This window comes from Mustela putorius, unplaced genomic scaffold, assembly GCF_011764305.1.
Source record: "Mustela putorius furo isolate JIRA1106 unplaced genomic scaffold, ASM1176430v1.1 tig00000228_pilon_pilon_pilon, whole genome shotgun sequence".
In the NCBI taxonomy this organism is placed as follows: domain Eukaryota; kingdom Metazoa; phylum Chordata; class Mammalia; order Carnivora; family Mustelidae; genus Mustela; species Mustela putorius.
This window is the reverse complement of record NW_025421322.1, coordinates 24938322-24952120: the sequence shown is the minus strand read 5'-3', so window position 1 is coordinate 24952120 and position 13799 is coordinate 24938322. Positions and strand designations below refer to the sequence as shown.

The 13799-nt window shown below is 44.3% G+C and overlaps 1 protein-coding gene across 9 annotated transcripts in view; it reads right to left on the bottom strand.

The window, feature by feature from the left end:
* The window catches only part of NTAQ1 (N-terminal glutamine amidase 1), a 34780-nt gene that overhangs the window by 6601 nt on the left and 14380 nt on the right, over window positions 1–13799 (bottom strand). The window contains exons 6-7 of one of the 9 annotated variants that reach the window (XR_006606161.1): window positions 6960–8009; window positions 5277–5438 (exon numbers count right to left, since the gene is read on the bottom strand). The exons of 3 other annotated variants lie outside the window; for them this stretch is intronic. Coding sequence is in view for 4 of the 6 variants with exons in the window: in XM_045078100.1 (XP_044934035.1) it covers window positions 8905–9014; window positions 11492–11611 (230 nt within the window). In the remaining 2 variants the exon portion in view is untranslated. 5 more of the 9 variants (XM_045078100.1, XR_006606165.1, XM_045078103.1 and 2 more) reach the window with 5 other exon arrangements.

Here is a 13799-nt window from a genome sequence, read left to right as displayed (position 1 = left end):
CTGCCTTCAGCTCAGGTCATGATCTCAGAGTCCTGGGATCGAGTCCCGCATCAGGCTCCCTGCTCAGCAGGGTGTCTGCTTCTCCCTCTGTCCCTCACCGCTGCTCTTGCTCTCTATGTCTCTCAAATAAAATCTTGAAAGGAAGGAAGAAGAGAAGAAAAGAGAAGGGAACCGTAGGACTCATCTAGTCATCGGGAATAACCCCCGCCAGAGCAAGAGCTGAGTGGTGTCAGCCCCGTGTGCGACAACAGCAGGCCGGAGGACAGGTCTCTGGTATCATCAGAGCTCTCTCTGGAGGGGCAGAAATGGTTAATCTGTTCATAAAGGAAAAACTGCATGAGGGCTAGAGACACAGCAGTCTCTCCCTGACCTCTTCCCCCTCCGCACTGGCCCATTTCTCTGCTCCATTTACCAAGCACTCTGCCTCCTTCCTCCCGTTCCCTCCTGAAGCCGCCCAACCACTGCCATCCCCATCACTCCACTGAAATTGCTCTGAAGAAGCTCCATGCTGCCAAAGCCAACAGTCACCTCGGTCCTCAGCTGACTCCACTGACCAGGGACATGTGATCCGATCCCTGTCTCTCTGAAATCACTTCTCCCCTGGGCTTCCTTGGTTTTCTCCTTATCCTCTAACTCCCACTCCCGCCCCAGCTCATCCTCTCTGTCCCTTTCTGGCACCTTCTCCTCTCCAGACCCCTAAATGTAAAAGTCCCCAAGACTAGGTCCCCAGACATCTTCCCCATCTACACCCAGCATCTCCACGATCTCCTAGAGTCCTGTGCCTTCAAATACTATCCAAGCGTCCCAATTGTACATTCGCACCCTGAACCTCATCCCTGAATCCCAACTCCTACCTGACATCTCCTCAAAGACATCCAACTGGCATCTCAGGTTTAACGTCCAAAATGAAACTCCTGACCTTCCTCTCCCAAAAGGCTCCCCCCACAATCTTTCCCCAACTCAATAAATGGCCACCATCTTTTCACACGCCGTACACGTTCACGGTCTGTCCCCTCCACCAGAATGTAGGCTCTATGAGCACATGGGCTTTTTCTCCACTGCTCAGTCACCAGGGCAGGAACACTGCTTGGCACTGAATAGGAGCTATCTGTTGGATGGATGCGACACCTCCTCTAGGAAGCCTCCCCACCCCTTTAACCAGATTACTTCTCCCACCTTATGTAGCTATTACCTCTCCTTAATAGCACGGGGCACAGCTGCCATAGTGTGGTCATTTGGATGATTCTTTGATGGACAGCGGTCCCTACTGTCAGCCCGTAACCAACAGGAGGACACATGCAATTCTGGTTTCAGTTACCAGCATCTAACCTGGAGCTGGCAAAGAGTAGCCCCTACATAAGTAAAAATATTTTTAAATGAATAAACAGATAATACAAGCTACGGGTCCTCCTCCAGAAACATGTGCTCCTATCACCACACACAGTATGTGCTGGCACTGCAGGTTAGGAATTCTGGTCTCAATCCTTTTAGGACGCCCTAACAAAACGCCACAGACTGAGTGGCTTCCAAACAACAGGAAGTTACTGCTCACAGTTCTCGATGCTGGAAGTCCAGTCAGGGCGCCCGCAGGGCAGTGAGGTTGTGGGCTGCACACCTACCGTTGCGTCCTCACGTGGGAAGGGGTTGGGGGGACAGGGTCTCTTTCCTGAGAGTGCTAACCCCAGTCACAAGGGCTCAGCCCTCAAGAACTAATCCCCTGCCAAAGGCCCCACCTCCTAATACCATCACCCCGTGGGGTAGGATTTCAACATCTGAATTTGGGACAGAGAGAGGGACACAAGCATTCAGACCACAGCACCCCAAACTTACCCTGTGGAAATACAGGGATATTGTCCCCTCCCTCTGGGATCTTCGGCCATGGCACACACAGAGTAGATCTCCTGAAAGAATGCTCTAACTAGCTGGAGATACTTGTGAACACTCTCGGAACTGACACAGACAATGTGTCAGCAAGACTGGGAGGGAGCCCAGAGAGACAAAGGGCAAAAGGAGACCCGGAGAGAAGCCGTCCCAGAGCAAAATGACTCTGGTCGTGTTGGTTGGGTCCCACAACCAAATTCAATCTCATCAGCTGGCTACAGCTGCCTTAGGGGTACAACCACATACTATGTCATTGGTTTTATAACAACACCGCTAACAGAAATGCATGGAAAGATCCTCATAAACATACATTCGTTCCCTCGGCAAATTCGTTCCCTTACTAAGCAGCCACCGTGCGCCTCACACTGTAAGAGACTGTCTTACGGGGGGCGACTTAGCCCCTTGTCCCCGTTGAGTGTCAGATGCTGGACTGTACTTGCTCCAGCACTCAGCCCAGATACTCACTGCGTTATAACTGGACAGCCTCATTACCTCAGTGTTCTGGGAAGGTGCCAGAAGGACTTGCTTGCAGAGACTGTCACTAATCTCCAGAATGTGTTCTCTCTACTCAGCAGGTACACGTGCACCCAACACACAGAAGCAGCAGGTCCCAGAGCGAGTCTCCAGCAAGTCTCTCTCCAGCACGTCTCCAACGAGTCTCTCTCACCAGAAAGCTGCTGGTCAGCCCTCAACAGGAGAGCTAAGTGAGTAATTCTGGCTCAGGCTGGACTTTCCTTCCTGGTCCTAGGGATCTTCACATATTTCCACATTTTCTGGTTCTACACCTTCTGTGCTACAACAGTCACTTCCTTCCTCCAAGGCCCTTTTAAGTAATGACATGACAGTTCTTCAGTTGGGCTCACTTGTTTGTTCAAAGTGTAATCTTTTAGCTGGCGAGGATGCGGAGAAAGGGGAACCCTCCTACACTGCTGGTGGGAATGCAAGCTGGTGTAGCCACTCTGGAAAACAGCATGGAGGGTCCTCAAAAAGTTGAAAATAGAGCTACCCTACCACCCAGCAACTGCACTACTGGGTATTTACTCTAAAGATACAAACAGTGATCCGAAGGGGCACGTGCACCCGAATGTTTATAGCAGCAATGTTCACAATAGCCAAACTATGGAAAGAACCTAGATGTCCATCAACAGGTGAATGGATAAAGAAGATGTGGTATATATGCACAATGGAATACTATGCAGCCACCAGAAGGAATGAAATCTTGCCATTTGCAATGACATGGATGGAACTAGAGGGTATTATGCTTAGCAAAGTAAGTCAATCAGAGAAAGACAATTATCATATGATTTCCCTGAGATGAGGAAGTTAAAAGGCAACATGAGGGGTTTGGGAAGTAGGAAAGGAATCAATGAAACAAGATGGGATCGGGAGGAAGACAAACCATAAAAGACTCTTAATCTCACAAAACAAACTGAGGGTTGCTGGGGGGAGGCGGGTAGGGAGAGGGAGGTGGGGTTATGGACATTGGGGCCAGTATGTGCTATGAAGTCTGTAACCCTGGTGATTCACAGACCTGTACCCTTGGGTTAATAATACATTATATGTAAATAAAAAATAAAAAATTTATAAAAACAAAGTGTAATCTTTTAGGGACCAAGTTTTTATTAAAAGATTTCTGTAGGGGCACCTGCGTGGCTCAGTGGGTTAAAGCCTCTGCCTTCGGCTCAGGTCATGATCCCAGGGTCCTGGGACTGAGCCCTGCATCGAGCCCCGCATGGAGCCCTGCATCAGGCTCTCTGCTCAGCGGGGAGCCTGCTTCCTCCTCTCTCTCTCTGCCTGCCTCTCTGCCTACTTGTGATCTCTGTCTGTCATATAAATAAATAAAATCTTTAAGAAAAAAAAAAAGATTTCTGTAGCACAGACTCTGCAAAGGCTAGCTTTCTGCTTACTTGCTACTGAGAGTGCTGTGGCAGCCCACTGTCCCTTGACCCTGAGCACTCTGCATCTATCTTCTTTGGGACAGTTCCGCCTTGCTCACTGTGACCTAAGTTTGCAAGTGGTAGGCATGCAACAGACATGGGGTTGATGGAGGGATGGGCGGATGGAGGAAGGGAAGATGGAGAAAAGGAGGGAGAGGCAGACGTAGGAAAATTATCTCCTTGTAACTTCTACCTCTGTTCTCCAAAATTGATTCAAGGCACATGAGTATGACTTCCTCTTCCCTTAATGGTATGTTTCTGGAATGTCCCAGGCTTCTAACCACTAGTAAGTACAAACCTATCACATTTATAGTAACCCCAATTCTTGATTAAGCACACCTTCCCCAAGCCCAACTTTTTAGGAAAGCATTCTCCACCTAAAGTTTCTGTGAAGCGTCAGCATCGCTCACTATTACCAGCTGAGTGTACACAAGCTCCCACCAGCTTGCAAGTCCCATATAAGGTGATTTTCTACTTCAAGGTCGTGATGAAACGGGTCCAGAATCAGAGCCACAGCCTTCAGGCTTCGTCATGTTCCTGCTCCTTGGCTCCGAGCTGACCACTCAACCACCGAAACGCCAACCTTTGTCGGAATGCTGATCTCCTCCCCCTGCCCAAGACCAGCTCCTTCCAAGGTTCCCACAGACCCACGGAGTGGGCCAACTGACAGTCCCCTCCTTTCGTTCCCAGAAGACAGGGCTTTCTTGAGGCGGAGGAGTTAGGGTCAGAGTGACCGTGAAGGGGGAGCAACAAGGAGGCACGCGTCACACTGTGACTGCCGCCCACGGTCCCTCTAACCTCCGGTCATCGTCCAGTCTGAGCCACTTGGCCACAGGTCTCCCCAGCTCAGATGTCATTCTTCTTTCAGGAAGCTGTTTTCCTCTGCTCTAGCGAGGACTGCTTTCAGGACTTCTAGGCCACCTGACAGGCGTGAGCATGTCTGAACCGTAAATGGAAACAGGGCTCGTTTGGCATCTTTCCCACAGGCTCCTAACCTCACGCAAAGCAAGAGGTATTAATGGGCATCTGTTTTTCAGTATTCCTAAATATTCTGCGAAAGGCAGGAATTCTACCAACACTGCAGGACACCGAGGGGCTGGCTTGCACAAGCACAAAGAGGCACTGACTCCACAAGGAACATCACAATTTGTGACCCAGTCAAAAACATACCCTGTCATGGCACCTGGGTGGCTCAGTGGGTTAAGTCTGCCTTCAGCTCAGGTCATGATCTCAAGGTCCTGGGATCAAGCCCCGCATGGGGCTCTCTGCTCAACAGGGAGCCTGCTTTCGCCTCTCTCTGCCTGCCTCTCTGCCTACTTGTGATCTCTCTCTCTCTCTGTAAAATAAACAAATACAATCTTAAAAAACAAAACAAAACAAAACAAAAAACCCTGTCACAAGGGCCTGAATGGCCACGGTATTCTTTAGGGAGGGCTAAACTGCTAGATCAGGACTCACCCAATAATTCTGTGACTTCCAAAGAAATATACAGGTTTTGTCTTTGAGGATCAGTGCCACATCATACTTTTTAAGTAGGTGTAAGACGGCTCCTTAGGGTCATTCGGGGGTCCAGGCTGGTGGTGGCTCTGCTATCTTCAACCGGCAGCTTCCGAGGTCATTCTAGTCCCCAGCCGTTCATCAGTAGGCAAGGAGGAAAAGGTGTAAAGGACAGGGTAGGCAGTTTCACCATCAGCCCCTTATATTCCAATGGGGAGAACCTGTCACATGGCCACACCTCACTGCAAAGGAGGCTGGGAACTGTAGTCCCTGGCCCAACAGCCACATGCCAGCTACAGCTCTTACTCTAGAACAAGGGACAGCAAATTGTAGCCCAAAGTCAAATCCTCAAGTCCCCGGATTTGATAAGCCAAGTTTTACTGGAGCACAGCCATACATTCATGCAGAGTTGAGCAGTTATAGCAAAGACCTTATGGCATGCAAAGCCCAAAGTATTTACTAGCTAGCCCCTTACAGAAAACATTTGCTATTTCCTTCTTTAGGGAAAGAAAAAAGCACGCACTTGGTGGGACAACTAGCAGTCGACACTCTCAAAATTTATCTCGGAAACTGTCAGAAAGACACATAGACAAAAATATTCCTTCAAGCAGTTCTGTCATACCAAAAAACTAAAAACAACTTAAAAAGGACTGTGAAGTTATGGACCATGCACACCACAAAATACAATGTAACCTTTAAAAAGAATGAGGAAGTTCAACATGTACTGATTAGAAAATATCCAAGTATTTTAACTTTGAAAAGTAAAATGCAGAACAATGTTTAGAATGTTACCGCTTGTACGGGGAGGGGGAAACGAACTTAATCTATAATACCTATATGCTAATATGGGCATAAAAATTCCTGGAAGAGGGGCGACTGGGTGGCTCAGTGGGTTAAAAGCCTCTGCTTTCGGGTCATGATCCCAGAGTCCTGGGATTGAGCCCCCCATCGGGGCTCTCTGCTCAGCAACAGGCTTGCTTCTCTTCCCCTCTCTCTCTGCCTGCCTCTCTGCCTACTTGTGATCTCTGTCTGTCAAATAAATAAATTAAATGTTTAAAAAAAAATTCCTGGAAGAACATAAAAGAAACTGAAGACAGGTTGTTTCTGGACAGAGAAATCAAAAAGTGGAAGGACGGAGGACTTTTTACCATATACTTTTATATATTTTGAATTTGTATCATGTGTAGGCACCACCTATTTTTAAAATAATTAATTAAAAATAAAGCTCAGAAAACCACATACACAAAACAGTTCGCCTTTACTTCCACTGCTAACCAACCCTGCTTATGAAATACATAATCTTTCTTATAAACCCTAATAGTCTTATAAACCCATCAGAGTCCATGGACCTAGGAGCCGGTTTACCTTGTGGAATCTGCTTCCCTGCTCCGTCATATGTCAGATTCTCAGAAATACCTCATTCTTCTTATTTTCCTAGTCAACTCACAAATTCTATTTTAGTCCCCTGCTTTTCTTGAAAGTTCCTCTTTCCAGACAGCGTTTATCAGTATTTATTCAGTTCACTCACACATGATGAGTGTAAAGAGAAGCAACTCTGACCTCAGGGAAAAATTAAGCATCAAAAGACAAAAGTACAGTTTCTGATAAACAACTTTCAAAGAAAAATCTCACAAGGGAACCTACCTTTCAGTTAAAACTGACAGCAATCCATGTCACATAAGCTGAAGAGAAAATGGAATCCACTGGTGTATGTAACTGGGAAGTTCCAAAGTGGCGGCTGGCTTGAAGCGACAGAAAGATCTCGGAACTCACAAATGCCTTCAGGGTTTTTGCTCTGCTCTCAGCTCTGCCAGGCTGCATTCTGCCACAGGCCCTTCTGCGACAGTCAGGTTGCCCACCACGAGCCCCAAACTCCCAGGCCCCTAGTTTAGCATTCCTCATGGAGAGATTTTTTTTTTAAATCCTCGTATGTCAATAGAGCAAATCCAGAGGACTCTGTGACAGGTCTTTCTTAGACTTGTCCAGGGGTGGGCTCCAGGCCCCTGCCAGCTTAGGCCAAATGCCTTTACATATGCAAAGAAGGGGTTTCCCAAAAGGAGCTGTAGAAGGGGAGTAGTAGGTAGAAAAGAAACAACAAATATCCTCTTTTGCTTCTAATTCCAGATTGTGACCACTGGACACTTTAACAGGCTTAAAACTATAAACTCACTCCCTACACTGGCAAGATATAAGGGGTTTTCAATCTCAAGACAAGTTGGCTGCCAAGTTCAAACTTACACACACACGCACTGTCTGATTCATCTGTACTAGACACAATTATGAATACCAGACTGGAAACCTGCTCATAAATTGGCAAAAGAAAAAAAAAAAAAAAGACCCTCCAAAAATCCAGTTTGTAAATCAGATTACAATCCTTTGGTCCCTCTGAAACTTTCTGCTCAAGACAAAGCATTTCCGTAGTACAGCCTGCCAAAATTTATCTTCCTCATTTTAGCCGCATGCTTTTTAAATGACCTTCTAAAAGCCAAAAAGATATGCAAATATGAGATCTATAATTAGTTCTAAATTATAAAATAACTTAAGAGGTTGTGTCTGTGTTCCTCTTACCAAAGGTTCACTCACTTTCTCCCAGAATCCTCCTGGTCAGCTGACCCAAACGGATACATGACATTTCCTTTGACTGATTCTTGAGTAACGACTGCAGGGATCCCACCATAACACAAGGCAGAGGATCTACATTAAATGAAAGTTTCTCAATAAGCGGAAAACTCATCTAAGATCAAAAGCCTGGGCATCCTTGCTTTCAGAAACTGTTGGTTATTACAGGAGAATCATGTCACGACATGTGTGAGAGTTAATGCTGTATATGCCGGCTTAATGCCAAATATCTTTTATTTGGAATTATATGATGAAAGCCAATTTCTAAAACATCTTCAAGAAGGAAGATTGATACACGTATTTTAAAGCAATGGTTCCCATCTACAAGTAAGATATTTTTGGATATCTCAGATCATCAAGGGTGACACAAAATCTTCAAAACAAAATTACTTTTAAATCAATTTTATTTAAAAACATATATAAATAGACCAAATAACACTCAAGCCTGAGAGAGCTTCAGTCTTTTCTTAAGAACATAATAGTCCAAAAAGACTACTACTTATTGCTGATTCAGCTCACAGTACCAGCCCTCTTCAAGCAGCAGCACAATCACCAGCAAACATTTTATGGGCACCTTGGTGGGACTGGAGGGAGTCACAGAGCAATGAGCCACAGCCTTGCCCTCAAGGAGCGTACAGTGTAGCTGGAGAAATGAAACATCCAGAACAGACACAAAGTCCACACATCTATCATAACAAAAGCAATTACTGGCATAAGTTATCACATGTTTTAACAAATGAGAGTTGGAATATCTTAGCAAATATACACTACATCAAGTTTCAACCTAACATATCCAAAAAAAAACTTTTTTAATTTTTTTTTTTTGTTCACCCATGTTTCAACTCAACTGAATTAAAAGAGGAAAATATAATTCCAGGCCAAAGGTACCATAGTGTTTGCTGTCCCCAGTGAAGGGATGGACTGATCATGTCCTAGAATTTCTCCATGGTTCTACATCCAGATGTCAAGTTCAGTAGTTCTGACTGCCAAATCGATGTACGAATTCAGACAGGGAGTAGACAGCTCCCCATCCTACCTCGGGATCCATACTGATAAAATCATTCAGGTTCATTTTGGAATCTAAAAAATTCATGAAAGAAATGTCCATTGAAAACACAATAAAACAACCTAGAAGATCAAAGGTAGGGGAAATTATTCAAATGGAGAAGGGTTCTTGAACACTTAACTCAATCTAATCATGAAGAAACATCACACAAACCCAAATTGAGGGGCATGCTACAAAATAACTGACCGGTACTCTTCAAAACTGTAAAAAAGTTATAAAAAGAAAGGAAAAAAAAAATTATCAGAGACTGCAGGGGACTGAGAAGACAGGACAACTAAATGTAGTATCACGGGGCAGATTCTGAACCAGAGAAAAGAAATTAGTGGGAAAACTTGCAAAACTTAGGTAAGGTCTGTAAGTCAACAGTACTAGACCAATACTTCTATGTCAAGTACATCATTTTCTTAGTTTCAGTTATTACATTATGGTTATATAAAATTCAACATTTGTGAAATCAGAGTAAAAGGGTTATGGGAATGCTCTAAAGTGTTTAAGCAAATTTTTCATAAGTCTAAAATTATTTTTATTTTATTTTATTTTTTTTTTTAAGATTTTATTTATTTATCAGAGAGAGAGAGAGAGAGGGAGAGAGAGCGAGCACAGGCAGACAGAATGGCAGGCAGATGCAGAGGGAGAAGCAGGCTCCCTGCCGAGCAAGGAGCCTGATATGGGACTCGATCCCAGGACGCTGGGATCATGACCTGAGCCGAAGGCAGCTGCTTAACCAACTGAGCCACCCAGGCGTCCCTATTTTATTTTATTTTGAGAGAGAGAGAGAGAAAATGAATAAGGAGGGAGGAGGTCAGAGAGAGATGGAGAAGCAGGCTCTCCACTGAGCAGGGGGCCCAACTTGGGGCTCAATCCCAGGACCCTGAGATCATGACCTGAGCCAAAGGCAGACACTTAACCAACTGAGCCATCCAGGTGCCCCAAAAGTCTAAAACTATTTCAAAACAAAAATTTAAATGAAGGGGTGCCTGGGTGGTTCAGTGAGTTAACCCTCTGCAAAATGCACGAATAATCAAACTGCCAGTTTATTGGATTCAACTGCCAAATTATAGGAAATTCAGAGGCTACAAAAGAGATAAAATCAGCAAAATCTAGACTGCTTCTCTGGGACCCAGTTTCTTCAACAAATAAATTTTAAGAAAAGAAGAGCTGGGCAAGGGGCGCCTGGGTGGCTCAGTGAGTTAAGCCGCTGCCTTCGGCTCGGGTCGTGATCTCAGGGTTCTGGGATCGAGTCCCGCGTCGGGCTCTCTGCTCGGCAAGGAGCCCGCTTCCCTCTCTCTCTCTCTCTGCCTGCCTCTCCATCTACTTGTGAATTCTCTCTGTCAAATAAATAAATAACATCTTAAAAAAAAAAAAAAGTTTAAAAAGAGCTGAGCAAGGAATCTATATATTTAAAAAAAACTCTTTGGAGACATAACCAAATACAATGTAGGGATCTCATTAGGACATTGATTTAAATAAACAAACTGTATAAAAAAAGAGGATATGGGAGCACCTGGCTGGCTCAGTTGGTAGAATATACAGCTCTTGATCACAGGGTAGTGAGTTCAAGTCCCATTCTGGATGTAGAGATTATTTAAAAATAAAATCTTTAAAAAAAAAAATGGGGCGCCTGGGTGGCTCAGTGGGTTAAAGCCTCTGCCTTCGGCTCAGGTCATGATCTCAGGTCCTGGGATTGAGCCCCATGTTGGGCTCCCTGCTCAGCGGGGAGCCTGCTTCCCCCTCTTTCTCTCTGCCTGCCTACTTGTGATCTCCCTCTCTCTTTGTCAAATAAATAAATAAATAATTTAAAAAATCTTTAATGATGATTTTATGACTTTATAACTGTGAATGTGAACACTGGCTAGATAGCTAGATGATGATTTTAAAGAATTACTGTTAACTTTTTTAGATAAAATAATGGTACAATGGTTATTTTTTTTCTTTTTAAAGAAAGCCTTTTATTTTAGAGATCCATTCTGAAACATTTAGAGTTGAAATGACATAGTATCTGAGACTGGCTTCAAAATAATATGAGAAGGAGGCAAATGGATGGGAGCTGACTGGCCATGAGCTGACAACTGTTGAAAATCTGACACACTATTTAGTCCAGTTCAGTATATGATTTAAATTCTCCACACTGAAGAAAATGTTTAAGTATGTACATATTGCTATTTCTTTTTTTTTTTTAAGATTTTATTTATTTATTTGACAGAGAGAGATTACATGTAGGCAGAGAGGCAGGCAGAGAGAGAGAGAGGAGGAAGCAGGCTCCCTGCTGAGCAGAGAGCCCGATGTGGGACTCGATCCCAGAACTCTGGGATCATGACCTGAGCTGAAGGCAGCGGCTTAACCCACTGAGCCACCCAGGCGCCCCATATTGCTATTTCTATTCAGCAAAAAAATTGTTACAGAAACTACTCTTCCACCATAAACCTACAGAAAACCATGCAAATATATTTAGCAACTTTTTCCAGATGGTGGGACAACAGGCAGCACACACCTGGGATTCCCAAGGAAGTAGAAACAAGTAAGGGGAGCCCTGGGATTCCTCCAGTGGACCTCAGGGGCAGTTTCCAGAACCCGGCACACAGAGGGGAACACACCCAGCATGGCAGTCTCCCTGAAGTGAGAAGACAGACATCCTGGGCAGCTGGACGTAGCGGGTCCAGGAGAGGGAGGTGCAGAGCAGACCACCCCCCCACGACTCCCCACCTACCCTGACCAAGACACACACCCAAGTCTTTGGCTGGGACTGATCTCCCAGGGCCAGGAAAGAAGCACCAGAATGTAATCGATCTAATAACTGGCAGAACTTCCACATTCCCCACCAGCCTAGGGAGAGAGAACCTGTAAGGCACAGAGCAATTGTAGAGTCCTTAGAAAGGAGGCACCAGAGCCCTGGGGCTAAATTAGCACTAGATGAAAGGCTGCTCTGGACCAGCGCTAAAAAAGCTTAAAAACAAGCGTGGAAAGGACCCAGCTGACTCCCAGTATCGTAACTGCATGCCAACACTGTTTTTAAAAAAGACCTCAAGACCCAGCAACTGACAGCATGAATTCAAAGTCCAGCTTCCAACCCAATTTTACAAATCACACAAAGAAACAGGAAAATATGACCCAAAGCTAGGGGAGAATTCAATCAACAGAAGTGGACCAAAATGACGGAAATAATGGAACTAGCAGACAAGGAGCAGCTATTATAAACATGCCCCATATGTTCAAAAAGGGTAAAGAAAAACATGAGCATGATGAAAAGAGAGAGAAACGAAAGATATTAAATCAATCTAGACATAAGAAAATAAAATATGTAAAATGAAAAAAAAAGTGTGCTGTATGAGATTAACAACAAATTCGTGAATGCAGAAGACAAGAGCAATGAATTTAGAGCCAAAATAGAGGAATTATTCCAAATGAAGCCTGTAGAGAAAAAGTCTGAAGAAAAAAGAGAACATCACTGACCTACAGGAATAATACCAAGCCATCGAAAACATGTGTAGCTGAAGAACAAGAATTTAAAGAAGGGGGGCGCCTGGGTGGCTCAGTGGGTTAAAGCCTCTGCCTTCGGCTCAGGTCATGATCCCAGGGTCCTGGAATCAAGAGGCTCTCTACTCAGCAGGGAGCCTGCTTCCCTTCCCCTCCCTCTGCCTGCCTCTCTGCCTACTGTGATCTCTGTCTGTCAAATAAATAAATAAAATCTTTTAAAAAAAAAGAATTTAAAGGAGGGTGGGTGGTCAGAAAAAATGTGCAAGCAGGGGCGCCTGGATGGCTCAGTTGGTTAAGCATCTGCCTTCAGCTCAGATCATCACACCAGAGTCCTGGGATCGAACCCTGCAATGGGATCCCAGCTTTGCAGGAAGTCTGCTTCTCTCTCTGCCTGCTGCCCCCCATGCTTGTGCTCGCTCTCTCTCACTCTCATTCCACCTCAAATAAATAAATAGAATCTTAAAAAAAAAAAAAGGAAAAAGAAAAGAAAAGAAAAAATGTACAAGGAAATAAAAGCCACAGTTTTCAAATTGGATGAACGCTATAAATCCACCAATCTCGGGATCTTAACAAACCTCAAGTGGAGTAAACTTAAAGGAAACTACACTACAGTCCATTATAACCAAAATGCTAAAAACTAATGACAAAGAAAAAAAAAAAAACCTTTAAAAACACTGAGAGGGGAAAACACTCAGAGTAACAAAACAAGATCAGAGCCCAGGCAAGCATAAAACAAGAGAGAGTTGCCTTTAAACAATTGAAAGGAAAAACATGTAGGACTAGTACATGTGACCCCACAACTGTATCTTTCAAAAATGAACAGAAGCACAAAGGATGCAGAAAACTAGAAACAGAGCTGCGAACACCCTTCTAACACAAAAGCTAGATACTCAGCAGACACAGAACTTTTATTGAAGTCATCAGAGAGCTGGGAATGCCAGATCCCCACCTAACTAGAAACAAAGGGAAGACAGGCACCTACCAGGAAAGATGGGGTGGGAGTTCCTGCTGACCTGGCTAGGTGCCAGACTCCACAGAGGCCAGCAGGTTTGCGAAAATTTTTAACAAAGGCCTTTAAAAAGAAATCTCAACTTTTGAAATATAGCATTTGTTTTCTAAGGCATCCCCCCTTTTCTCTTTTTCTTTTCTAAAACTTAACATAACTAAATAAAAAATGATTACTATCTGCAGTCATTCATCATGTAAAAAGATCAATGTATTAAAAACAAAATATAAATAAAAATTATTTTAGAGAGATCAAGGTATAACAAATAAATATCTGTCTCCTCTAACCTCGCCCACAGGGGACTGTAACATTTCTGTTC